Here is a 24700-nt window from a genome sequence, read left to right on the forward strand (position 1 = left end):
CCACTCTCATTCCAAACATGCAGGTCCTAGCAACCCCAAAGGAAAGAAAGGTGTAGAGAGAAAGGTGAAACTTTTGAATTAGGGATTAGTTTTATTTTTTGTTTGTTTGCTTTGATGGGGGGTGGTTTAAGAGAGAGAGAGAATGAAAAAGGAAAGTGAACCTGGAATTGTCATCCTTTGTTCTGGAGAAGCATCCTATCTTATTTTTATAACAGCCTTAGCAGCTCTGTGTGCCTAATGACCAGGACCTCCGATGAAAGGAGAATCTCGAAGTCTCTGGTTTAAACTCCAAATAGGACTAGGCTGAAAACTAACCCAATTCTGCATGTTCTGATCTTACATTGTGAACAGTTAATGAGAGTAAATACAGCAATTACATACATGTCAACAACCCTCTGTAGTGTGTCCCTTTTTGTTTGCCAGAGAGCCAAGAGGGCTACAGCAGCTGAGAAGGGGCTAGCAGAGTATCTTCATGGGTTAAAAATGAAAATTACAGGAGATAATTATCTTTGGTATAAGGTTACACAAACATATGCAGCTTGTGGATTAAAAAAAAGCATATGGCAGTGTGTACAAAATAACTAAGATCAAAATCAAGTTGTTTCTTTCTGTCAGAAGTCACTCTTCTGTTCATACAGCCAAGTCTTCTCTAAGCTCTGCTCTGGACAGTTGTCCACATTTTGATTTTGTAATATTGTGCACATAGACAAGAAAGGATAAATAGAGAATATCTTAAAGGGCACAGGGCACGAGCTATTTACTGCATCAGATAGAACATAAAATCATCCACATACAAATGCTTCTCCTAATGCCTATGTATTCAGCAGCCTCGGTGCTTGTCTTCCTGTCTCGTATTCCTGTTGACGTATTACATTGCAAGCCTCTTCTCAGCCAGTTATATAACTCTCTTCTTCCAAGACAAATGGTGGTCTTATGACACCCACCCCCCCACTACCAAATTTTCAAGTGCAATCGTATATAGCTGAGGCAGGTAGAAGGAATGAAGGCAACAAAAATATGAGGCAACAAAAGGAGGTTGAAAGCTAGCTAAATTTTGAAGCACAGACTTTAAGAGTACTCAGAAGCTATTTTTTACATTGCAGTCAGTTTGAAAGCCGTGAGAGAAAACCAGGCTCACCCATCAAGCACCGTCTTAGAGATTTCCTTCTTGAATGCCACTATGACAATGATAATTATGAACTGAAAAAGATAAATCCTTTGCCTTCATATGAAGAATCTGAAACTTTCTGTTTGCAGGAAAGCCACATGCCCTTACATGACTTAATGTGTCTATATTTATTTACTTTAAAAAATTAAAAGTGCCTGAAAAAGAATCTGATGAGAAATGACGAAAGTTACAGAAACTCATGGGGGAAAAAATGTATTTGGAGACTCAGGATGGTCTTGATTTTGCTCTGAGAATTTTCCACAGTAGTTTTATATCTGTGTATTGGAGCTTGAGAGCTGATGATTCTGAACAGCCCCTGCCCGATAGGCTGCACAGGACTTCATGGATTCAGAAACCCAGCGGGAAAGATAATGCAAATTCACAGGACTTGAAATAAAAACCAGCTCCTTTCTTTTCTAGGTGGTGCGGTGATGCTGCTGGTTTATGAATACACCTATTCATGGCTTCAGGAGAACTGGTGATTGCCTACAGAGGATTTTCGCCCCTTCAGATACGGGATATTTGTTATACAGCGCCATGAAAAGGAGAGACTATCGATCAGCTAAGCCAATACAATTATAAATTATAATTATATAGTTATATACAACTATAAAGGGTAAAACAGTTTGTTCAAGAACAAAACTTATATTGATACTTTAAAAATTATCTCTAGACAATTTGAGACTGTAGTTTTGGTTGTATCCATAAGACTGTGAGAAGAAAAATAATAAGATGAAGTAATGAGGTATGAAACTGAATATAAAAAATAGCATAGAAATCAGATATATTTCATAAAAGCAACATAAATTTTATGACCTACACTGCTTATACTGCTTCACAATGAAAATTCATTGTATTGATGATTACTTTTTCCCAAAAGGTCAAGAAATGCTTAAAAGTTAAAAATAAAAAGCCAAAATTTAAACCATTTTTGTAAGAAATTAAATTCTTCCATAAATATGATTTAATTATATACAAGGAAAATATTTCTAAAGTGTACTAAAACAGCCTTTTAAAAATTTTGTGTTAAAATGTGAAGTTATTGGTTTCCTTCAGTCATAATACATATCTCAGCTATATTTTCCTAAATCTACTTTATATTTTGCACTGTTGGTTAAAGCAGGTCATATTTTTAAATCATGATATTTGAAGTCTTTTATGACAAATATAAAACATGAAATTATATTAAACTACTTTCCTTCACATAGGTCCCTTTGAAGACAAGTTTTAATGCTGAAGTATTTTCATATTAAATCACAAATTGAAACCACTCTGTGGGCCCATTTGTGCTGTCTGTATTTGCATCCAAATACCTTTGTTCAGAACTCTTACCTATGCCATTCTTAAAAAGAGTGTTTGGAGCAAAACTACATTTCTAGGTTATTAGTTTTAAGTGACAGTTTCAAGTGTGACATCTGCCAACTGCAGTGTTAAAATATGTATTACGAAGGGGCAAATGTTTCAAATAGACATACATTCTTAGCAATTCCAAAGATTCCTGTACTAACACGCACTCCAAAAAAAATCTCCTTAGCGTTGCTATAACCAAACTTAATTTTATATCTGCATTCTGAAATGATGCTACTTTAGTAGCTAAAGTTAACAAAAGTATCTGCATGTTCTGGATGGCAACTACTACTGTGAGGTATTTCTACCAAGAAGCTGTGCCACTAAAACATTTTGAAAATAAAAAATGAAAGATAGCATGGTAATTATTACTTTTTATTAATTTAGAGCATTTGAAGTATAAAAATAAAGGCTTTTTGACATACTGTATATACATACACAGCCTTCAGTTGTACATCCTTTCCAACGTGTTTTTTAATTTATATTTCAGCCCAATATTTAATAAGAGGATTATTAAAAGTAGGAAAAAATGAGAGAAATTAGAATGTGTCTGTTGTACAGCTGCATTCTGTCCTTGCAGGTAATACTCTGGCATCCTGTGAGAGAGAGCATGGCCTGCATAGGGGCCATGAAATTGAACCTTTAACCTCTCCATGTGGATGGGATGGAAAAGGATCTCTGAAGAGTGCATTTGCTGGTTTAAAAACAACACTTTTGCCCCCGTAAGAAACAGGAAATATGTCAACATCAACCAGTAATAATAATGTTTAAAAATCAAACAATCCTAACCCCATATCCCATCCCACTTTCCTTCTCTTATTTTTAAAAATAGCTTTAAATCACAATGTGCTTTGAGTAGCACATTGTATTTGGGCTTTCTCTTATCTTTTTCAGTTTACTCCATGTGAATTCATTGTTGCTGAGAAAAGACCTAGGGGAAAAAAAGGAAAGCAAAAAAAAAAAAAAAAACCCAAACTTTGATACGATTAACATTAGATTTTTAAAAATACAAGAACCAGAAAAAATATATATAAATAGGATAACAAGAGATTTCTTAATTTAGATAAAGAAAATAACATTTCATTGTGTTTTCATACAAACAATTGGTATTTTTTTAAAGACTCCTAATAGCCACCTAAAAACATCTGATAAGAAATAATTCTGTACCTTATGCCAGTTTCTCTGCATGGCAGGAGAGTCCCTGTACAGTATGGTTTTAAAGTCTCCACCCAAATATTGGACTGGTATTTTGTTCCATTCAGTTTATAGTCTATTTTTTCAGCAGACTGGGAACTCCAGATGTCAATAGGAGTTTTACAAGATCAAAGGAAGATATGGCCCTGAGAGTTCATCTGCTCCTTCTGCTTATTCTTCTCCTGAAGTTATAATCCTCTGTTTGTAGCGCTGAATTTCGCTTGCTTTAGAAATAAATGCAGTTCAAAGCTCTCTATAAGATATCTGCTGCTAGAAAAAAGGAGTTCCTCAAACATAACTTGTGTGTCAGAAATCTCCTTACTGTTTACATCCTAGTGATTTGAAAACCTAGCTAATCTAGCCATCCGAGTTTTAAACGAGGCCATGAAACTTATGTGACAGAACAGGATTGCCATGTGGGCTGTGCACAGCACAGGAAGGAAAAATCAAAGTCACCTAACGAACATATCTTTGAACATCCATATCTAGTGATGTGCCCTGTTATTGCACAGAATTAATACCAAAAAACCCACAATATATTAATTTTCCAATAGATGAATTGTACCAATGTTTTAAAAACATATTTTCAAGCCTATGTTGCCAAGCAGGAAGAACTTTCCAAACAGAAGAGATTATAACTGTAGAATTTTGCCCAAGAAAATCAATTGTTTTAAAATACAACACATAATCATGCGCACGCACACACACACACACACACACACACACTCTCCTCAGCTCTATTATTAACATTAAAGTGAAAAACAAATTGGTTTAAAAAGATCCATCCATTAAACTGTCCTGTAACTCCAAAAATGAATAAAGGGAATTTTTAAAAATTAAATAGCATTTGTATTTCTAACACCACCACCAGTTTACCTACACGTGAAACATGCTTCTGTACAACAATGTAAACTTCACAGCAAGCCATTTTTACATTCATTAAAGCAGAATTTTCCATTTTTTAAAAAATTACAACGTAATTTTGGGCTGAGATTGCTGAACACACAGGTAAGCCAACAATAACAGTACAATTTAGTTTCACAGTGGTTTTCTTAACATAAAGTTCATTTTAAGTGTCTTTGCAAAGCATTTCACATTAAACTTAGATTTCTAAGTGACTTCCTTTAGAGTCTTCTTGTTCAGATATTTTCCACCCTCTTGTCCTTATATGCTTGGCATGTGTGTTGTTTGATTGGGATACAAAATGGGAGACTAGCTTGTTTTATCTGTGTTTTGAGTCCTCTGTCGTAGAAAGAAAAAGTCCTTCATGAGATGTTGAAGCCTTCACTGCGCACACAAAATGTGGGGCAAGTCCAGGTCCCGGAGCCCAAGCAGCCCAACCACCAAACAGAGAAAGAGATGTTGCCAGAAAGTCACCTTTGCAAAAAGAAAGGAAAAAATGGGGGGGGGGTAATCCCATGGAATGAAAACACAAATGCACCATCCAGAGTCCATATTTACAAACTAATACAAAATATAAACATTACTGTATTTGGAACCAGGTCAAAACACCAGGAGGAGCTAAATTCAGATATTGCTTGAGTTATACATATATTTTTCAACAAAATAGATCTGTTAAAAATAAAGGATCACTCAAACAAGTCAATTACTGATTGGTTTCCTAATGATGAATTAAGGCTTATTTTGTTACCTTATTTGATTAGAGGGTGTAGCATAACTTTTTTCTATATGCATTTTCTTTTATTGATTTTGCAAAAATCTCAACAATTGCACGTTTCAAAAGTTCAGGTTGATTTAGAATAAATATACACATGTGGTTTTACCAAAGACTAGTTTTAAAAGTTCCTTAAGCCCTTTGAGGGGTGCAGATTTCTTCACTACGTTCAAACAGTGTGTGGGCAATACAAATGTCTCATTCAGTCCTTAACATTGCTTTTGTTTTTAAATCCTAAAGTCGTGTCAGGCTTTCTGTGAGAGAGAAGTTATGGCAAGAAATATTTAAGTGTCATCAGCACAAAGGATGTGAGTCCGTAAAGCCAGCTTTGGAGGCAGGAGGGTTGGAGGGCAGAGGGGTGGGATCCGAGACCAGGGAAGAGGGGGAGGGTGTGCTGAGAGAGGGGGCTTGGGTGAAACTGCAGCAGATGGAATTTCCCATCAGAGTGCAGAAGCCGTGACAGAGTGGCTACCTTCTCGGGCTGCCTGCATTCCCTTGAACGCCAGCGACGCGGGAATGTCACAGTTGTGGGGGGAAAGTGGGGTGCCACTGGCATGTTGCCACCCATGTCCAGCAACATAACCAGAAGGAGCAGCGCTGTAGGTCATGTAAGGCGACACTTGGGCCGGGGTAGGATAAGGAGCCATGCTGGATGCTGACACAAAACTGCTTACAGCTGGGAGACCATTTGGTGCCTAAGAGGAGGAAGAAAAGAGAAGAGGTGAGGATAGCCGTCTTATAGTGTTTGACATTTCACAAGTTCTTAGAAACAGAATGCACGTTATGAGTAGTAGCTAATAACATTCTGACTCTGGGGTTTTTTTAGATTTGACTTTATTTATATTCTAAATACATTCACAGTCTTGCTACTTAAACATACTCTTTCCCCACAGGTTTTGAGGAGACTACAACCAGAAGATTCACAGTATTTGCTTTTGCTGTTTGGAATTTTAGGAAGGAACTGCAGGGTGAGGAAACAATTAATGGTGATTAAATACTCTTAGAATCCATTCAGCTATTGATCCATCTGCCTTTGTCAACCTTCCCTATACTTTGGCTTTGTGTAGCTCTTTGTTGAGGCATTTGTGAAGGGCCTGGTTGGTGCGGGTTTCACTTCCAGTAAAGAAGGGCACCGAGTGTGGGCTGTCACTTTAGAAATTCAAAATGAGCACGACCTTTGTTAAATAAAGCACAAGTCATATTTTAAAACATCATGTTGAAAATGCCTGTTGGACAAAGGACACGCAACATCAGGCAGTTTGTCTAGTAACAGTTTTTAATGAACACTGGGGGTATTTTTTCCCAGAGCTATTTTATCAAAAAGGAAACACTCTATCAGAATATGAAAGAATCGCATGTGTATGGCTTTGGAATTGGAAAATCTTCTTGCAAAGTTTCAGGGCCCTATGATGTAAAATTTTAAAAGCCACATGGATAAATCTCTTGAAATGAATTTAAATGTAAACATTTAGTTTGCAAACAAAAGCAGCAGCTCTGGCAGGCAAGTCTGCCTAGAAACCAGTACTCTCTTGGCATTTAAAAACTTATTGTTGGTATTGTTACTAATAACAACACCAAAAACACCCTGATGTCTAATCCTGATTCTGGCATGAATAACTCAGCATCCTTCTTCAAGTAACTTAATTTTCCCCCCTCAATTTCTAGATTGTTTAGAAATAAAGAGTAAATCCTGTTTCCCAGCAGTGATGTGAATGAATAGACATCAACTTATTTCCTAATAAAAGCATAATGTAAATAACAGAAGTATTGCTAGTAAAACCAATTTAAATCCTTACGGCAAGAAAAGCAGACATATGTTAAGTAGTTACTTTTTTCCAATTCAATTGCAACATAGAAATTATTTTCTAATGTAATTCATTTGGTTATTATTTTCACTTCTGTATCTATGAGAATACATTGCTGGGGTCTCAAAAATGATTTTCTCAATTTAGAGTAATGCATGGAGTAGAATATATACATGGATGTGATTTAACACTGCTTGTGGATTTCCGACAAAATAAAAATATAAGTAGAGGGGGAAACTTTGTGTACCTGATGTGTAAGAACACATACCTCGTGTTCTTTTTGCCAGAGTGCTTGTTCTTTGAAAAACGGGGAAGAGGAAAGGAAACCAAGGTTTCCTGAATATGTCCTATGTCCCAAGCACCAAGAAATATCCAACATATTTTACTGAATAATTAAGATCAATGATTGTAACTAATTATAACCTGTTGGGTTTACAATAATTATAAGAATATATAGTGATTATAACACAATGTTCAATTGAAATTAAAATGTGTTACTACACAAGAACATAGATTAAGGAGTTTAGCCATTTACCTTAGGCCAATCGGCAAGCCAATGGCCATGTGTTAAAAGGAGTTATCACTCCTAACTGACACAGGATCTTCTGTCGTGCTAATTTTCCTGGACAATTAAAAGATAGATGTAATTTAATCTCAAACTAGAGCATCTTTTCTAGTAAAGGATTCTTTCCTCTTCTAGAATCAGATTTTCATTCTTAGATCCTCATTCTGTTTCTTAATTTGTAAAAAAAATCTTTTTCCCCCTTTCTGAGAATGTTTCATTAGAGAATGCCTCAAAGGAGACACACTTTACGGCTCTCAGCAGATGAGTAGGAAGATAGAGAGCTATCAAATTGCAGAAGAAATCTAGCATTGCATAGAGATTATATTTCGGATCACTTTTATCTAGGGTTTTCCCAAAGACTTATGAGAAATTAATTTGGAAAGGAATCATTTCAATTCAGTTACGGAAAGGTGTTCATCTCTATATTAGATCTCTTCCATTCTAGCATTAATATTTTATACTACCGATGCCAGTGTGCACCAAGAATCATAAAATAAGAATGTTAAGGTTAAAACATTAAGGTTAAAATTATTTTTAAAAAATAATGAAGACCTTTCCTCAACATTTTACAAGTACATAGGTTAGATTATTTAATATTACACATGACAGAAACAATGTTCTAGTTAGCAGAAAAAATGTATTGCTGAGTTCTATTTTTCATCACAGATAAATTTTTCCTACGCATTCTTTTTTCTTTATATTTTTTTCTATTAGTCACAGTTACAGTTCTCTCTGAAATACTTGCTTTGTCATCTTCCCTTTCCTCCCCTTACACCCTTGCCCTTGGAACCATTACTCCTTGATGTGGCATCTTTATTTCGGGCTCTTCAGCTGTTCTGTCATAATGTCTACAATCCCTTACATGGATTCCCCTACTTTTTGCCCAGAAATGTTTCCCCTGAGAAGCTAGGCTGGACTGAACTCTCATTTTAGATAATGCTCCTAGGATTTGGGGGAGGCAAAACATTGGATTTAGGCCCGTGTTACCTTCAGGTGCCTTACTTATTCCATAACTATATTTGCGTGTCAAGTGTAAAAAACACTAATAATTCTTTCTATATTTGTCTGTTTTTTTCATACTTAAGCTACCAAACTTGTTTTGTGTTATTTGTCCTATTAGTATTAAATATTTCAAAGCTTTCTAAAATCTGCAATATATTTAGAGTCATTTTAGTGATGCTGGCCCGTCTGGGCTGCAGAAAGGAAGGTTGGGAAGGGAAGCTCAAAGAGCTTTGACCTCCTCATCTTGTAGAAAAAGGCAAGGGGAGGCTAAAGTGTTTGCTTAAAAAAAAAAAAAAAAAAGGACAGAAATCTTTAAATTTAAACAGTATAAAAATAGTTCTTAGCTTTCCCTCAGGTTAAATTATGACCTAGATTGGGTGGAAAAGTTTTGTCTTAATTTCCCTTTTTACTTTTAAAGTTAAGATTTAGAAATTTAGGAAAAATGGCATAAGCAAAATGAGAGAACAAACAGGTTTTAAATAAAATATCCCTGCCACCTTCTACTCATTCATCCTAGTGATTCAATAAACACTTCAATTTTCTCACTATTAATTTTGCAACATAATATTAGTAAAAGATATAAATCTCTACCAGGTAAAGTAATTGTTATTTATGAAGCAATCACTGAAAGAGTAAAATTTTCCACCACAAAGGAAAACAACTACAGGTAGCACTGATGTTTGTTTATTCTTTCCAGTAAAAGAGTACATGACTTAAACTTCCAAAATCTGTTTAATGTTTTCGGTGAAGGGCATGTAATTAATCTGAAAAGCTAGTTAGGCTGAGTAGAGACTACCAAATGTACACCATAAATATAGTGGGAGCAAACATGCTAAATTACTCTGTTTAATTGGATTGTAAGTATGATTTATAAATCAACCAACATATGGAATCCCCAGGGAAGAGTAAACAAATTTTCCAAATGAAACCCCAGCAATGGGCATGTAATGGAAATCTCATTTTTGAAAATGACTTTACCTAAAGATTCCATAAATAAAACCTCAATCCATCAACCCCTTTTTCATGTGGATCTTCTGTGAAAGCCATAAGTATCCTTTCCTTAAAAGAACTGTACAGGGTCCCCTAAAGCAGACTATCCTCTACCTAATTTTGAGAACGAGATTTACTAATACAAAGTAAAACAAACCGATTTGAATACTCTGGAAAAAGTAAGTTACTTACTTTGTTGAATGTTTTTAGAAAAAGACAGATACTATCCCACTGACATTAAATGGAAGAGTCCAGAAAAAATACATAAGATGCAATGTAGTCTAGTTAAGGTTATCACAAGAATGAGTGAAAGTATGAGTTTTCATTTTGTTGGGTCTAAAATGTTAGAACTACAGATTTGCAAGTTTTTTAAAATATGTTTTTAAATAAATACGTTGAGAAGCTGTATTGGCAGAGAGCTAGATTGTAAACAGTCTGAGGACAGGGACTTGCCTTTAATCGTCTCATATCCCCACAAAATGGGGCACATCATAGGCATTTCAGAATCATTTGTATACTTAAGCTTGTGCAGACTTTTGAAAGCAAAAGATGTGATAGTCTTGCTTTAAAAACAAAAACAAAAACAAACCAAAAAAAAAAAAACCTGGGCACCCTTCATCACAGAACAAGCATTACACTTTAAGTAAGCAAAATGAATAAAGCTGTTGAAAAAAGTAAATAAAAGTTGTAACTTAGCTATTACATTATTTGATTTATGGTCATTCCATTTATTTCCACCCAACCCCCTGCCACCCACTCCCACTCCCCAAGAAAATGGAAATGCATTAGTATCCAAACACTTGAGACCAAGAAAAAATCTGGTATGACAACTGTCTGGCAGTTACAGGTTTTAGACTATTCTTCAAATTCTGGGAATTGTCTACTCAACATTTTCTCTCTTGAAGAAAGTGGAAATAGCAGTGCCAAGTCTTCCATCCACAATCTTTCATCTATTCATCAGTTCTACCAGGTCCTCCCCTTATGATAAAATGAGTTTACCTTGGCTTTATAATAAAGTAGATTCAGCCACAAATAAAGATATACTTCACTTATAATTTCAACCTCGATATTTTAAGTAAGAAAATGCTTCGGATCTGAAAATAAACAAGATTCTTTTTTTTGCTGAAATCATTTTTCTGACTGCTGTTCTACCTACCTTTCTTAATCCATTATGCAATGACCTAGGAAAACAAATCTGATAAAATGAAATGACGGTTGTAAATGTGGTTTCAACATTCAAAAGGATCTTAATTATGCTTAGTTATCAGATTGCAGATCTAAATGTCTCTAGGTAATGGAAAACTATTATTTTAAATGTTTTTCTAAATTTTATATTTCTAAAATTATTAAAATTGATGTCGACTTGAAAAAATTTAAATCACTTTTTTGTATTTTATATGACACATTTTACTGATACATAATAATTAATTTTGTTTTGAAACACTAATAGTTAAAAGCTAACCAGGTCAAAGAATATTTTCGTAATAGACAACATGAATTTCAAAGACTCTATTGGCATTTGCCTAAGATTGAATTCTCTACAAAATTAGAAATTATTTGACACAAAATTAACTATTTGTTATGAAGAAAAATCCAGGACAACTTTGTTTATATTTTCATGAGAACAGGGTCTGCAAGGAAAGCCAGTTTGTTAAATGGTGCCCTAGAAAATTATATTCCAGATGCTGAAATTCTATATTTCAAATATATGTTTCAAATACTATATTTCAAATGAATATTTCATAAGAATTTGAGATTAATTTATATCTCCAAATTCAACTGTTTTCACATCTTGTTTAACTCTGAACTTTTTCTTAAGTTAAAGTATTTATAGATTATTCTCCATTCCTGATATCTCAATTTGTCGCTAAATTTATATTAAACTTGCTGTCTGAGTTCATGTACACTACCCAAAAATGAAGATACTCAAAGCTTTTAAATCTACTGTTCAGATTACTTTAATTGGAGTACTAGATACGCATTTTTTTTCTGAGAAAGCATGCCCAATTATAGAAAAAAATTTCAGGAACTATACAACTGTTTGTAAACTGTTTAAATAGAATGAGGCATTAATTGACTAAATACCATGTAAAAGGGTAGATATATTCCAACTTCATGTTTCTCTATATGTTTTTTTTGCCATACTATTGTATTCAAGAGAGTTTTTATACTTTCAACAGAAAAGAACCAGCCATTAGGAACCAGAGAACATTGTTGCCAGAGTTAGATGAGATTAAAGAGTTCTGGCCCAATATTAAATGTAGGTGAAAAAAGCCAAAATAAATAAATATCCTTTTTCTTCTATCCTCAGAGGTAGACAATCAGGACTTCTAAATGGCACTATAAAATATCAATTGCAGTGTAATATTAATATGTAAGACAAGTATGAATATTCTAAACTAATGTTTTAAAAACAAAATGGATGTGTGCATAAGATTCTGATTACTAACAACAGCATCCTTGTAGTTATAGCTGAAAATAGAAAGTCTAGATTATAGTAATTAATGGAACCTGTGATCAGTTGTCAAATTCAACCCCTTTCGTAATTTTATAGGTGTCTTCTGAGAAAAGATTATGCTTCAAGTCCTATAATCCTGAACCTTTAATTTTCTCCTTTATATACTAAAATGAAACTGAGATCATGTAATATTGCACTATTTAGTAACAACCATGTTAATGTCCTAAAAGTATTATGTGCAAAAATTTTGAGAATTTTTTTTTGGCCAAAGACTTTCAATTTTTATGCATATGCAAATAGAGGAAAATGTTACCCAAATCTACACTTGGGTTGTAGAAATGTAAATATGCTGCTAACATTTTAAAAATAGCTTTTAAAAAATAAATATTTTAATTTTTTGAATATTTGTAAGAGAAATGCATATATGTATATGGAATGTACACAACACACCTTAGAACTGCATGTTTGTTTTTGAGCAAGTTTTAATGTGTAATTTTACCTTCAAGGAAATCAGTGTCTAAACTCCCAAACTGCTCATAAAATAAGTGTACGTGTCTACTTAGCATACCTTCAGCATTAGGCACTATTTTGGTAATTACAATAGAGTAGCTACTGATTTTAATTATGCTTAGAAACTTCTAAAGTTTTAATATTTTGCATCATTTGTATTATCTTACTACATGGCAATGCAGAAGATTAGCATATTGCAATTAAGAACTTTACAAATGGAAGTTTGATACAAATGTCTTTTTCTTCTGGAAAAATTTTTAAGTTGTTTTCTTAAGCATTTAGAACAATACTTATTTGGGCACTTATTTAAGTTACTTTTCTAAATCTGTTAATTTACTGATTTGATATTCACTGTATAAAATGTAATGGATTTGTAATGTTTGGAATATATAGAATAGATTACTTGACACACTGTTCTATTTTTATTTTCAATTGATTAGTTTCATTTTAAAGTGTATGTATAAATTAACCATTTCTAAACAAGATTAAACACTGTCTATAATTCAAGGGAGTTAAAAGTAATCATAAAGATCTTTGGATTATGACACTGCTTTATATATAAACTAGGTTCATCAGCTATATGTGGGAATTAGAGACTTCTTCAACTCTATACATCACAATGTTATTTCAGGAAATGATGACCTAATAAACATTACTGAGCACCTATTAAATGCTTGCTGCTCTGTATACCAGGTGCTTCATAGACACTATTGTTTGTAACAAAATACCTTGACGCTTTTTGACTATAAGCTCTCTAAACAAAGTATTTTCAGACCAAAAAAATGCTTGTTTTTAAAAGTCAATCTCTAACAGCCATTTCTATCCACAGGTAATATTTAATGATTGCTTACTATGTGCCATATGGTTGCATTATCTCATTGAATCTTCACATCTCTTGAGACTGGAGCTATTATTTCCCTGTTTTATAGATGAAGAAACAGAGGCTCTAAAAGGTTAAATAACTTGCTTAAGTGGCAATGGTGCCATTGTACATAATGTGTCTTCTTTACAGACTACCTCCTCGTTTGCAGAAAATAGTGACAAACTTTCTTATACTTTCTTGTTAGCATTCTTTACAGTAGAAGGAGAGTCACGAAAGGGACTCTTTTTCCTTAATGCTGTTTTCTATGATATTTCTTGTGGGAGAGCTACTAATATATGTATCTGTTTTATATGTCATATAATATGTACCTGATTCTGTTTTTTTTAAAAAAAAAAAAAAAAAGAGGGAAATGGGGTTTGTTAGAGAAAATAACAACTAGGATTTTTCCCCAAGTGAATGAAAGTTCCATTTAACTTAACAAGCTGATTTTTACAAATAAGAAAACATTAAAAGTTTTAAGATTTCAAGATTATAAAATGAAAACTGGGTACTTTGAAGCTTTGGAATTGGAGTTTGGTATTAATAAATTTGCAAACCTACACAGGTCTGCTCAAAGAAACCTTAAGCTGGTTTAAGGTCCAGGTTTTTTGTTGTTGCTGTTGTTGTTTGGTTTTTTAAGAGTTTTGAACTCCTGACTCCAACGTGGTGATGAATTTAGACTCAGAACTCTTGGGCTTTTGTTGTTCTGGTTGCTTAGTTTTTCTCAAGGGAAAACACACACACACACACACACACACACACACACACACACACACACACACGCACACACACACACACACGTTTTAATTTTTCTTTTGGAAACCCGGGGGGTGGGGGGACAGAGAGAAAGAAAAATTAAACGTCCCACAGCCGTATAATTTGAGGTTTTCCCACTACCCTCCCTTGGGAGACTGCGACGTGACCTTTAATCGAGAAACCGTAACTTTATTAAGTGTATCTGGCTGCCCTCGCCTCACCGTCGCGGAACCAGCCACGCTCGCGGGTTCTCGGGGACCCGCGGCCCCGGGACGTCCGCGCCGCAGGAGTCGCAGGGCCGCGCCCTCGGCCGGCAGGCCGCTCGCGCCCGCGCGGAGCTGGGAGCCCACCGCCGCTCGCCGGGCCTCTCCGAGGCGCCTTCCTGGGGTAAGTGTAGCCCCCACGCGAGCCGCGGAAAGGCCTGCGGGCGCGGCCCTGTCGAGCCTTCAGAGGCCAAACAGGCCTGGAGGCGCTTCCAGGGCCGCGCCTCGAGCAGCCGCCGCCCGGGTGCCGACCCGCCCCCATGGTCCCGGCCTCGGGCTCGTGGAAGCCACGACTAGTCGGCCTGGCCTTCTCCTCGGTCGAGGCTCCAAGAGATACCAGGGGCCTCTGGCGCCCAAACCCCCGCCGCCACTCTCCCACCCGGCGGGACCGTCGCCTCCTCACCTGACCGTACTTGGCTTCTTGCTCCAAGGCCCCCTTCTCCAGCCCGTTCACCGCGTGCGGGGCGGCGGCGGGGAAGTTGCTGCGGCCCAGGCTGCTCCACTCCTCCACCTTGGGGCTGTGGTAGGGGGAGCTGTCGCTCACTCCTGGGGAGGAGGAGAAGGCGTCAAGCTGAGGGTCGAGCGCGCGCCCCCTCCTGAGACCGGCCCCGAACCCGCGACCCGGGAGCACGAGGGCGGCGACCTCGGCCGGCCCCCTGCCCTCGGCCTCCCGGGGGGCGCGGGGCCCGGCGTGCCTCTCCGGCTGGCAGCCCGGGGCCGGGTGAAGGTGACTCGCCTCGGAGTAAGACTCCCAGCTCTGTCCTCCACGCCCGCGGGAAGATACTATTTTTCTTTTTCAGTCGGCCTTTTATTTCCTCCTCCTCTCTTCGCTCTCCCGAGGAAACGAGTGGAAGGAACCTGAGAGGTTTCCCAAAATTTTCCCAAGTCGGGAAAGAACCCGTAAAATTGCACGCGTCGTTCTCCCCCAACCTAACCCAGGGTCCCAGTCCTAACCCCGGGTCAACTGGGGTTGACAAAAATCTGGGACAGGTATGAACTGAAAAGGGAGAGGGACGTCCTGGCCTTAACCGCGCCTGTGTTGATGCTCAGAGACATCCAGAAAAGTGCTCACTTTGCTGTGGGGATCTAGTACTTATGTCAACAGATGGAACAAAAGACCTGCAAAGTGCTTTGCAAACAAATAACTAAAAGATGCCCACAATAAGTATGCAAAACATAGGTGCTTAGTGTGTGCGCCTACCTTGCCTTGGGTGCTCTATCTCTATACATGAAATATGTGAAGTTATGTGCACATGACTCACAAAATACATACTACAGTTACCACTGTAAATGCCACTAGTGTCAGCGGTAAACTTGTAACTTTTCTGTTTTCAATGAAATAAAAGTTTAAGAAAATGAAAGCAGAATTAAGTGTTTTGGAAAAGAAGGAAAGCCATCAGTTATCCTTTATGTTCTCAATAGAGATGCAGAGAAAATCATGTGTTGTAAAATGATTAGCTCAATGCCTAGAGGTGTGCCTATTGAATCATTGGCATCTTTAAGTGAGCAAGTACAATTTTAAGAGAAGATAGTTGAAGACCCTGAGCAGTTTGTCTTTGGGACCTATGGGTGGAGGACTGAGTTTTAACCAAGCTATAACAACTTGATTTTAAATAATTCCATCTGACACAGTGCTTCAAAGGGGCAATCATTTTGAAGAAATGATCATTTGAGGAAATAATCATTTTATATTCACAGATTTGTCAGAAAACAGGTTGCTTAAAGCTGGCATCCAAAATCAACAGCATATAGAATGAAGAGTTGCTCCTCTCCATAATCTAATACTTTTCCAACTGACATTTAGTCTGATTGTAGGATCCCTAGGGAAGAAAAGTTTTCTTTTTAACCCTGTCAGTCTCTTTTCACTATGCCTCTCCTTCTCCAGAGAATTAGGTTGTGTTACAGTTTGCACCAGGAAACCGTATTTTGGCCCAGAACTGCCAGTCTCTCCTTGCCTTCCCAGACAAAAGGTAATCGGTGGGCACAAGCCTGAAGTTATCTTAAGAAATTGAGATCCCCCTGCGCGCTCCCATTTCTGCTGATCTCACACTTTCCCATGAACAGGGGCTTCCTTTAAATGTCACTGAGGTCAGTTTATCCTATAAATCAAGGGCAAACTCTCTCCAACTAAAGCTCCAACCAGCTCCGCATAAGACAAAACTGAGATCTTAGAAAGATCTTGTAAATTCCCAGTCAGAAAACAAAAAGATGAGAAATCAGGGCTATGCTTTAATTACTTAAAAAGATAATTGTGCCAATGTGGTGGCAACCGAGAAAGGCAGGAAATCATTAAAGGAACTATTTCCCCCTTTCCTATTTAATTTTTCCTCTTCTCTTTTAAAACTTTTTTTGCTGAGAAATTAAGGAGGTAGGCTCTTTATCTCTGCAGTATTTAAATTCTGCGTCTAGGGCATTTTGACTTTCTTGTCTCCCTACTGAGAAAGAAGTTAACGCTGTTTTTTTGTTTTGTTCTGTTCAATTTTAACAATGCAGTAAAAGAAAACAAACTCGGGTCTCCTGCGGAAGCCCGACTGAGCAGGAGGGCTCCGGGAATCGTTCTTAGCAAGCAGAGAAGACACTCAAGACATTGCAAGGTCAAGGGTGAGAAAGGAAAGGAACAGTGGGGTGGCACCTCTGTAAACGTGCAGGGACTAGACCTCCATTCGCATTCCCGGGGACTGGTGGACCCTAAAGGGGAAGCGGTAGGCACGGGGAAAACGGGAAAGAACCGGAGAGAGGACGGCATGGAATCGCCATCCTTTTTCTCTTATTCACCGCGGCGGTTGGTGCCACTTCCTTAGATATATAGATATGTAGATATAGGTATAGTGAAGTCTGTTAAGGTAAAAAGTGTCAGGGGTTGGGGGATGAAGGGACAGAGAGAGAAATAAAGCAGAAAATTAGTCCCAGAATGAGCAATGCTGTAACATGCAAGTTACTAGTAGTAACTTCGGGACCTCGGTTTCCTAGGAAAATGAAGTGAAGCATAAGAATGAAACCAATTAGGTGACATTTGAACTTCCTGCCTAAGCAAATTTGGTCTGATTGCCAGAATCCAAGAAGAATACTGCAATTTCCACAGGGTGCCCGACTCCTCGCGGCCGCATCTGATCCCCAAACAACCTTCCCGCAGCAGTGTCTGCAGCCGGCAGCCCCACGCCCGCTTAGGCCTCCCGGGCTGCGCCCCAAGTCCAGCCCCGGCCGCACTCTCCAAGTGAGCGCGCGGGTCTGAGGCTGCCGCCGCGCGAGAGGCGGGGGAGGGTGGAAAATGCGAACCATGTGTTGGGGATGGGGGGATGTGATGGGTCTGGTAGTTTGAGATGAGGCAGTAGACTGTGTGTGGCAAGGAAACGAAGGGCATGAATTTCACGTTAATGAGATCAGGACACCCCTTGGGAGGACTCCTTACGTTTCCAAAGGAAAAAGCCTCAGGTGGTGGGATAGAGGAGGCCACAGATCCTGAGACCCCAGAGAGAGTGTGGAGGCAGGCTCTGCACATCCACACTTTCGGCGCCCGGGCCCTTACCTTGATCGGTGATGGAGCGAATGCCCAGGATGTCAGTGACGGAGTGGGAGGAGGGCCAGGTGCGTGGCATGGCCACCGAGCCGGTGATAGCGGGCACTCCGGGCGGCGTGGGCACCTTGGCGGCTGCCGCCGTGATGGGGCTGGGGTACGAGTAGATGTGGTTATAGGGCAGCGCCGGCTGCGGCGCGGGCTGGTGCTGCTTATATGAGTCGTAATGACCCTGTTGGGCCAAGTTGCCGATCTTGTTGCGCAGGATGCGGCTGATGGAGCTCACCGAGGGCACGTTGTACTTGTCACAAACGCCATCCGCCAGCAGGCGGTCCCGTATCTCCCAGGCGAAGATACCGGGGTCCCTCTGCTTGTAGGTCCGGATGTGCTTCACCACGGTGGGGGTGGTGACCCGAGGCTTGCTGCCCCCAATGGCTCCTGGCAAGATCGAGCCTGTCTCGTTGTAGCGCGCCAGGATCTTGCTGACGCAGCCGTGAGAGACCCGTAGCTGGCGGCTGATGTCACACGGTCGGATGCCCAGTTGGGCCAGTTCCACTATGCGAAGCCGGATGGCGTTGGGCAGAGGCCTCCCGTTCACAAATACTCCTCCCAGCTGGTTCACCTCCCCAAAGGCTGGCTCTGCAAAACGAACACAGCGCGCACCCACAGTTTGGGACAGCCGCTTGCCACTCGGCCTCCGCGCGTGTCAGGGGGCAAGGCAAGTGAACCCGCCTGAGACTAAGGACCGGGGCTTTCCCCAAACCATACGGTCCCCGAGCCGAGCCGTGAGGAACGGACCCAAATCACTGCGGTCTAGTCAGACCCCTTCCCTCATCCCCGGTCTGCGGCAGCTACAAACAAATAAAGTGGTGAGACGCAGGGCCTCTCTGAGCGTTTTAAATTCTCCAAAGCAGGCGAGGAAATCGGTCTTGACGCCTGCAAGCAGCTCCTTCTCGCCTACTCGGCGCTAAAGTTCTTGGACCGCTCCCCCCTGAACCCCAGCGCCCCGCCTTGAGACCTGCGCAATTAGACAGAGTCCAGGTTTTTTTTTTTTTTTTCCTGGTTTGTTTGCGGGTCTGTGAGTATGTGAAACAAAATTTGGTCCGGCACGGGAGCCGCGGGGCTTGCTGATGCCACCGCTCCCTTCTCTTAAAATCAGAAAATGGCATCAGCAGCAAACCAGTAGCCAGCCTTCAGACTGAACTGCTGTGCGCCGCTGACCCTTGGCGTGTTCCTACAACTTGTAGGAACACGAGCAAAGTCAATAAGAAGAGTGCAAGCGCTCAGTGGTGTGCGCCCTCGCGCGCCCTCCCTCCCTCCCTCGCCCGCTCGCTCCCTCCCTCCCTTCCCGGCTCTGACAGCGTCCCCCGCCGCCACTCACCCATTGCTCCGAGCAGTACACCAACCGGGCCCCAATTCCGCACTCCCAGAAAGAAACTTTTCGCGTGGCCTCAGTGGCCCGGCCTGTCGCTGCCCCGGGCCGCCTGTGCCTCCGCTTCTCCCCAGGAGGAGGCGGCGAGAGTGCAAAAGGAAGGAGTAAAAGGAAGTCTGTGCCCCGATGAAAGAGGCTTGAGTTCTGCATTTCAATCTAAGCAGCAACGTGGGCTGGGCTGAGTGGGGCCGGGCGGCTCCGTCTATCACTCACTAGGGACACGCCCCCAAAGAGGAGGGCCGGAGGGCAAGCTGCGTGGTGATTGGCGTGGTCCGTTGAGCGACAACACAGTCCGGGAAAGTCCTTCCGCTGTCTCCTTCAATCTTGCTCTGCACCTGGGTGACTAAATACAAAGAAAAGAGGTGTTTGACACCTTCCCAGGCGCAGCGCAAACAGACAGCAAAATCAGGCTGTTAAAAATGCTAAATAAGCAAATGAAAGTGGTCTGAATATGAGAGACTCGAAGGAGGGAAAGGGTTGAGAACCCTTCTTTGGGAGAAAGACCGACATCTCAATTTCAGTTAAAACTCTAGGTAGGAGGTGAGCGTCACCGTCACTGGTGGTGGTCGTGAGTGTTCTTAGAATAGCCTGGCATGCAAGTCCTCGAGGGGCTGTCAGGAGGGGACAGCTGTTACCTGCGGATACCACTGCACTACAGCCTGTGCCAGGTGGTAAGAGCGCAAATATGAAAAGGTAGGCCGGTCGGAGAGACAAGGAGAACTGGGGGAGACCGAACCAGGGATGGAGGCCACTCTGGGGAGGACCCATCTTCCAGACTAACTCCCCACAGCAGTCTCTACAGAGTTCATCCAGGAGCGCGGGGCCAAACCTTAGCCTAGGCTCCAAGCAGGGGCTGCGCCCTGTGCAGAGAACTTAATCACAAGCGGCTAAAGCAAGGGCAGAGCCAACGTGGATCGATTGCCTGTGCATGAGGCACTCTTTCGCCGAGGTCAGCACGCCGCTGCGTTCAGCCATGTTGCTGGTCCGTTGGCCCTTGGTGCTAATGATCATTGATTTCCCCCCACCAATGAACCACTCCAAAGGGTTTTTGTTTAAATATGAAAGAGACTTGGTCCCAAGAAGGTAAACACCAACCCTGCACATGTGATTCCCCGAGTCTTCTAATTAGATACCATAGGCCCTGTGGTTCTGCCTACTTCTGAGTTTTCACTTTCATTCACTCTAAGTCTAATCTAAAATGTACAGTATTCTTTTTTGGTGGTCAAAGTTATTCACATTTTGAGTACGGGTTATGGAGAATGCTAATCTAAATGAAAAGCAAGATTGAGGAACACTTTTAGTGAACTTAGGAGTTTGTACTACTTCGGGTCGAGGATACTGATACTGCTATTTGACAGTCGTAACGTTAGATCCTTCTGTGCATATGTTTAGGGCTGATTGTCCCACAATCCTGAAGGATGTGTGTGGCTCTGGTCTACACACAGGGAAGCTGACTGGGCCCGGATCCCAGACCACTAAGTGACAAGAGCCTAGGAAAAACTAATGATCACCTGTGCTTTTTGAAAAGAACGGTAACTTCTAGATCCTCACGCTTGGGGGAGGAGCTTGGGGGGAGGAAGCACACTGTAGGTTCAAATTTACGGGTATGAAGGATTTGAAACATAAAGGAACAATGAATTCAAACATCCTTAATTCTTTATGATTGGGTTCTTGTGGAAAGTCCCACAACTAGAAATACTTGAACTTGTCTCCTTTGTTGTTATTGTTGCTGTTTAGATTGTTTAAAATCCCGAAGTTTGACTTAACAGTGATTTCATCCCGGTCTGATCCCCAATACCTATTGTGTAACACTGTATGGCGCTTTACAACTCCGAGGTCCTTTGGGAATCCCAGATTTTAAAAGCAGCAGCTCCTTGGGGCTGAGATGCAATATCTGAAGGGAGCATACAATTTCACCTTAGGTTTGTGCGAGGGAATGAACATGCTGGACAACCTGATCAAGAATACTCCCGATCCCTCATTGACACACACTGTGAGTAGCGACTCCTGGGAGGACTCTGTGTCCAGCTTTTGGGTGCCTAGTGAGCACTTCGTGAACTGTGCGGGGCTGTGATGTGTTGATAAAAGGCTGTTCCTCTTCTGACTGGCAAGACTCAGTACCACCATGTGGGTCTATGCTTTCTATGAGGGCTTTAGCAGTTCTACAGCACCAGCCCAGAGAGACCCAGAGATTCCTATTGTTTGGAGATCTGGCTAGGTGGACCTAACACACAACTCCCTCTCCTTCGCCCCCAACTCCTTCAGCTGCCTCACATTTGCCATACTCTGGAACAGGTCCGCTGCTGCCTCTCCATTTCCACCTGTGGTCGAACGTGTTCTTGGCTGCGTGGACCTCCCTGCTCTGCGCCCATCGGAGCCCAGCAGGTCCTCATTACAAAGGCGGGTGTAGATCTTCAGCACTCAGCTCAGTGCATTCCCGAGGGTACACGAAGAACCTTGTTTTGGGACACCACCTATGTGGGGCAATAGGAGGCCCAGGTTCCAGGGACAAGAGGAGTCGAAACTTCAGGGGACAGACAGAGGCGTCCAACTCTACAAGAAGGGGCAAATGTAGAACCATCCTGGGGACGGACACTGAGTGCTACGGCCAGGTAGCCCGAAAACTGATGAGAGACAAGTGACCTGGAGGCGGGAAAGAGGGATAGGGTGAGGGGAGAAAGAGAGAAAAACACTAAGGGCCAGTAAGCCTCGACCACGGTGGATTTAGGGATGCAGAGCAAAAACAGGGGTCAGTTGAGGTCAGCGCCCCCTGGTTACTGCCCGCTCTGGACCCGGGAGATCACACAGAGATCGGAAGAATTTCGATTCAAGAAAGTTAAGACCAAAACACAACCAGTAAGGCCTGCAGCTGACACAGACCGGGGAGAAGCCAAAAGCCCTTCCCAGGACGCTGTCTAGGCCTCCTTTGAGGAGCGACATGTTCTCCGGGTAAATATTTACTCAGTGGGAGACTGGAAGCTGGTGGGGCAGGAAGGTGTGAAGGAGGGGACTACTCCGGGAGGAGAGAATCCGTACCCTCGGCACTGACGGAGACAGACGGATAAACCGGCCTGAGGGGAGCCGGGGCCCGGACTCCAGAGGCGGCCGGGCCCGGGCACGCGGCTAGGGAACTTTAGCCTGCAGTGCGCCTTTGGCTGGACTCTTGCTCTGTCGCTGCGGGTCCAGGCCAGATGCTGTAAAGTCTTCATAAATCTGTCAGCGGTCCCAGTGCCGCAGGCGGTCACCTGCGGCGCCCCCCTCCCGGCACCAGCGGGGTCTGAGGAGAGATGCGAAGAAGGAACAGGAATCTAGCTCCTTCTGAGGCCGCCCTCGCGCGGCCTGGCAGACGGCGGCGACAGGGGACTGCGGAGTTCGGATCCGGGCGCAACAGGCTGTGCAGGGAGCGGGAAGCCCTCTGTTCTCCAGCCATGCCCAACGCCCTGGTCTGCTCTACCGGGCGCCTGCTTCCCCAACTCTGCAGGTCAGCAACGACTGCAGATGGCGGGGAAAGGGGTACAGTGTATAGCGAGAGAGGGGTATGTGTGTGCGCGGGAGAGGGGTCCTCCTGTTCCCAGTTGCATTTATGAAGAATAGGGTTGGCTAGAATATTGAGTAGCAGATTCCTCCAACTTCCTCCTGCCGGGAACAGACAGGATCGCGGGTGAGGCCCAGGCGACGGCGCTCGCCTCTCGCCTTGTTTGGGGAGTGCTAGGGATGGAGAACAGCCAGAGTCTGAGCTCAGAGATGGGTTTTCAGAGCACAGTGACCTCTTCTAGTCGTCTGAGAAGGAATGCGATAGACCTCGAATCCGCCCCCCCCCCCTTTCCCCGGGAGCACCTCTTTCACGGTAAGTGGAGGATTTCGAGCGGCGTAGAGAGAGAAAGAGGCTGGACTTCTCCAGTCCTCGCCAGACTGCGCTGCCAATGCCCGGGCTGCGGGTTCCATCCCGGATCGGCCCAACGCTACGCCGCAGCCTGGTAGGGTCAGTGGCTGCTCCTCCGCCCACTCGACCTCCCAGCGTTTACTGCCGCACGTGGCAGCCGGAAGCGCACTCGGTGACCAAGGAGAGGGAGGGTCCACCTTGAGTTGCGGGCAGGACCCTATCTGCGCGTGGAGCCGCGGGCGGGGTCGGGGGGCGGCGGCTAGAAGGAAGGGCCAGGGGGTGTGAGAGAGACAGCCCGCAGGGGTCCTCACCCTGGGGTGGTGGTGGTAGAGGGGGGTTAGGGAGGGGACTCCCAGACACTGACCTGCGGGCCTGGACTTCGCGTTGCGGACGTAGCGGGATGCACCAGCCCAAGTAGAGGCCGCTTGGGCCCCCAAGAGGAGCCTGGAAAATTCTCTGAAAGTCGCTAAGGCCTCCCCGCATCCTTTCTGCCTTCCCGCTGATGATGTTCACCGTCCAAGACCCTTTCCCAAGAGGGCCCAGCCCGCGGGGGTCCCGCTAGAGCACGGAAATCCCGCCACTGGCCTTGGGATCTGCCCCGGGGTTGCGAGCGTTCCTCACCGGCTTTCTCCTTCCGAGGGCAGGGGAGGGGCTTGTTGCCGCCTGAAACCCGCTTTTAATTCTCCGCCTGCCTGTTTCCGATCACCCCGGGTTGGTTTTTCTGTTTGCACACTCCTTCTGTTACAATAAAAACAATCGACATTTCTTTTCAGTTTCCCCATATTAGCGTCACTCAGTCAGTAATTGTTCTCCACCCCCTCCCTCCCCCGCGTTGAAGGCGAACGGGATTGCTCGTACCCTCGCATTGGAAGGTTTCCGAGTATATAAGCAAATCTTTCCTAAAGACTTTAAAGTAAAAATAAATAACGGCCCGAGAAATTGCTGTGACCCTAACATCACTTTCTGAACTCAAATTACACCCATTTTTCAGTTTTCAACAGCGGAATTGCTCTCAGAAGGACGACGCGGAGCCCCATGTGATATGGTTATATTTGTTTATTAAATCCACAAATGGAAGAGAACACATTTTGGGGGCAAGGGGCAAAACCCGAGGCTGCAGAACGGCAAGTTGGATCAAGGATCAGATCCTGGCTGGGGGAAGGGGCAGGGAGAATCCCTGAAGGGATGCCGGCAGAGCCTCCAGCCAAAGGGAGGGGTGTACTTCGCCCAGCCTGGGTTAAGTGTCTGTAGAAGCCAAAGAGCTCGGTGATACGGT

The 24700-nt window shown here is 42.5% G+C and overlaps 2 protein-coding genes across 9 annotated transcripts in view; one reads left to right on the forward strand and one right to left on the reverse strand.

Moving 5' to 3' along the window:
- Positions 1-3490, forward strand: part of SLC25A21 (solute carrier family 25 member 21) — a 421620-nt gene extending 418130 nt beyond the window's left edge. For all 8 annotated transcript variants that reach the window (XM_074365611.1, XM_074365612.1, XM_074365614.1 and 5 more), the window contains one exon: positions 1589-3490. In XM_074365611.1, coding sequence (XP_074221712.1) covers positions 1589-1650 — 62 coding nt within the window. In that variant the 3' untranslated portion in view covers positions 1651-3490. The remainder of the gene's footprint in view (positions 1-1588) is intronic.
- On the reverse strand, positions 2875-24063 carry PAX9 (paired box 9). Its single transcript, XM_074365610.1, has 5 exons — positions 23789-24063; positions 19491-19884; positions 18122-18748; positions 14999-15141; positions 2875-6079 (listed from the first exon to the last, which is right to left on the reverse strand). The coding sequence occupies exons 2-5, from the start codon at positions 19492-19494 to the stop codon at positions 5825-5827; spliced, it is 1029 nt and encodes a 342-aa protein (XP_074221711.1). The 5' UTR covers positions 19495-19884; positions 23789-24063; the 3' UTR covers positions 2875-5824.
- Between the last annotated feature and the right edge of the window lie 637 nt (positions 24064-24700).

Source organism: Camelus bactrianus, chromosome 6, assembly GCF_048773025.1.
Source record: "Camelus bactrianus isolate YW-2024 breed Bactrian camel chromosome 6, ASM4877302v1, whole genome shotgun sequence".
In the NCBI taxonomy this organism is placed as follows: Eukaryota; Metazoa; Chordata; class Mammalia; order Artiodactyla; family Camelidae; genus Camelus; species Camelus bactrianus.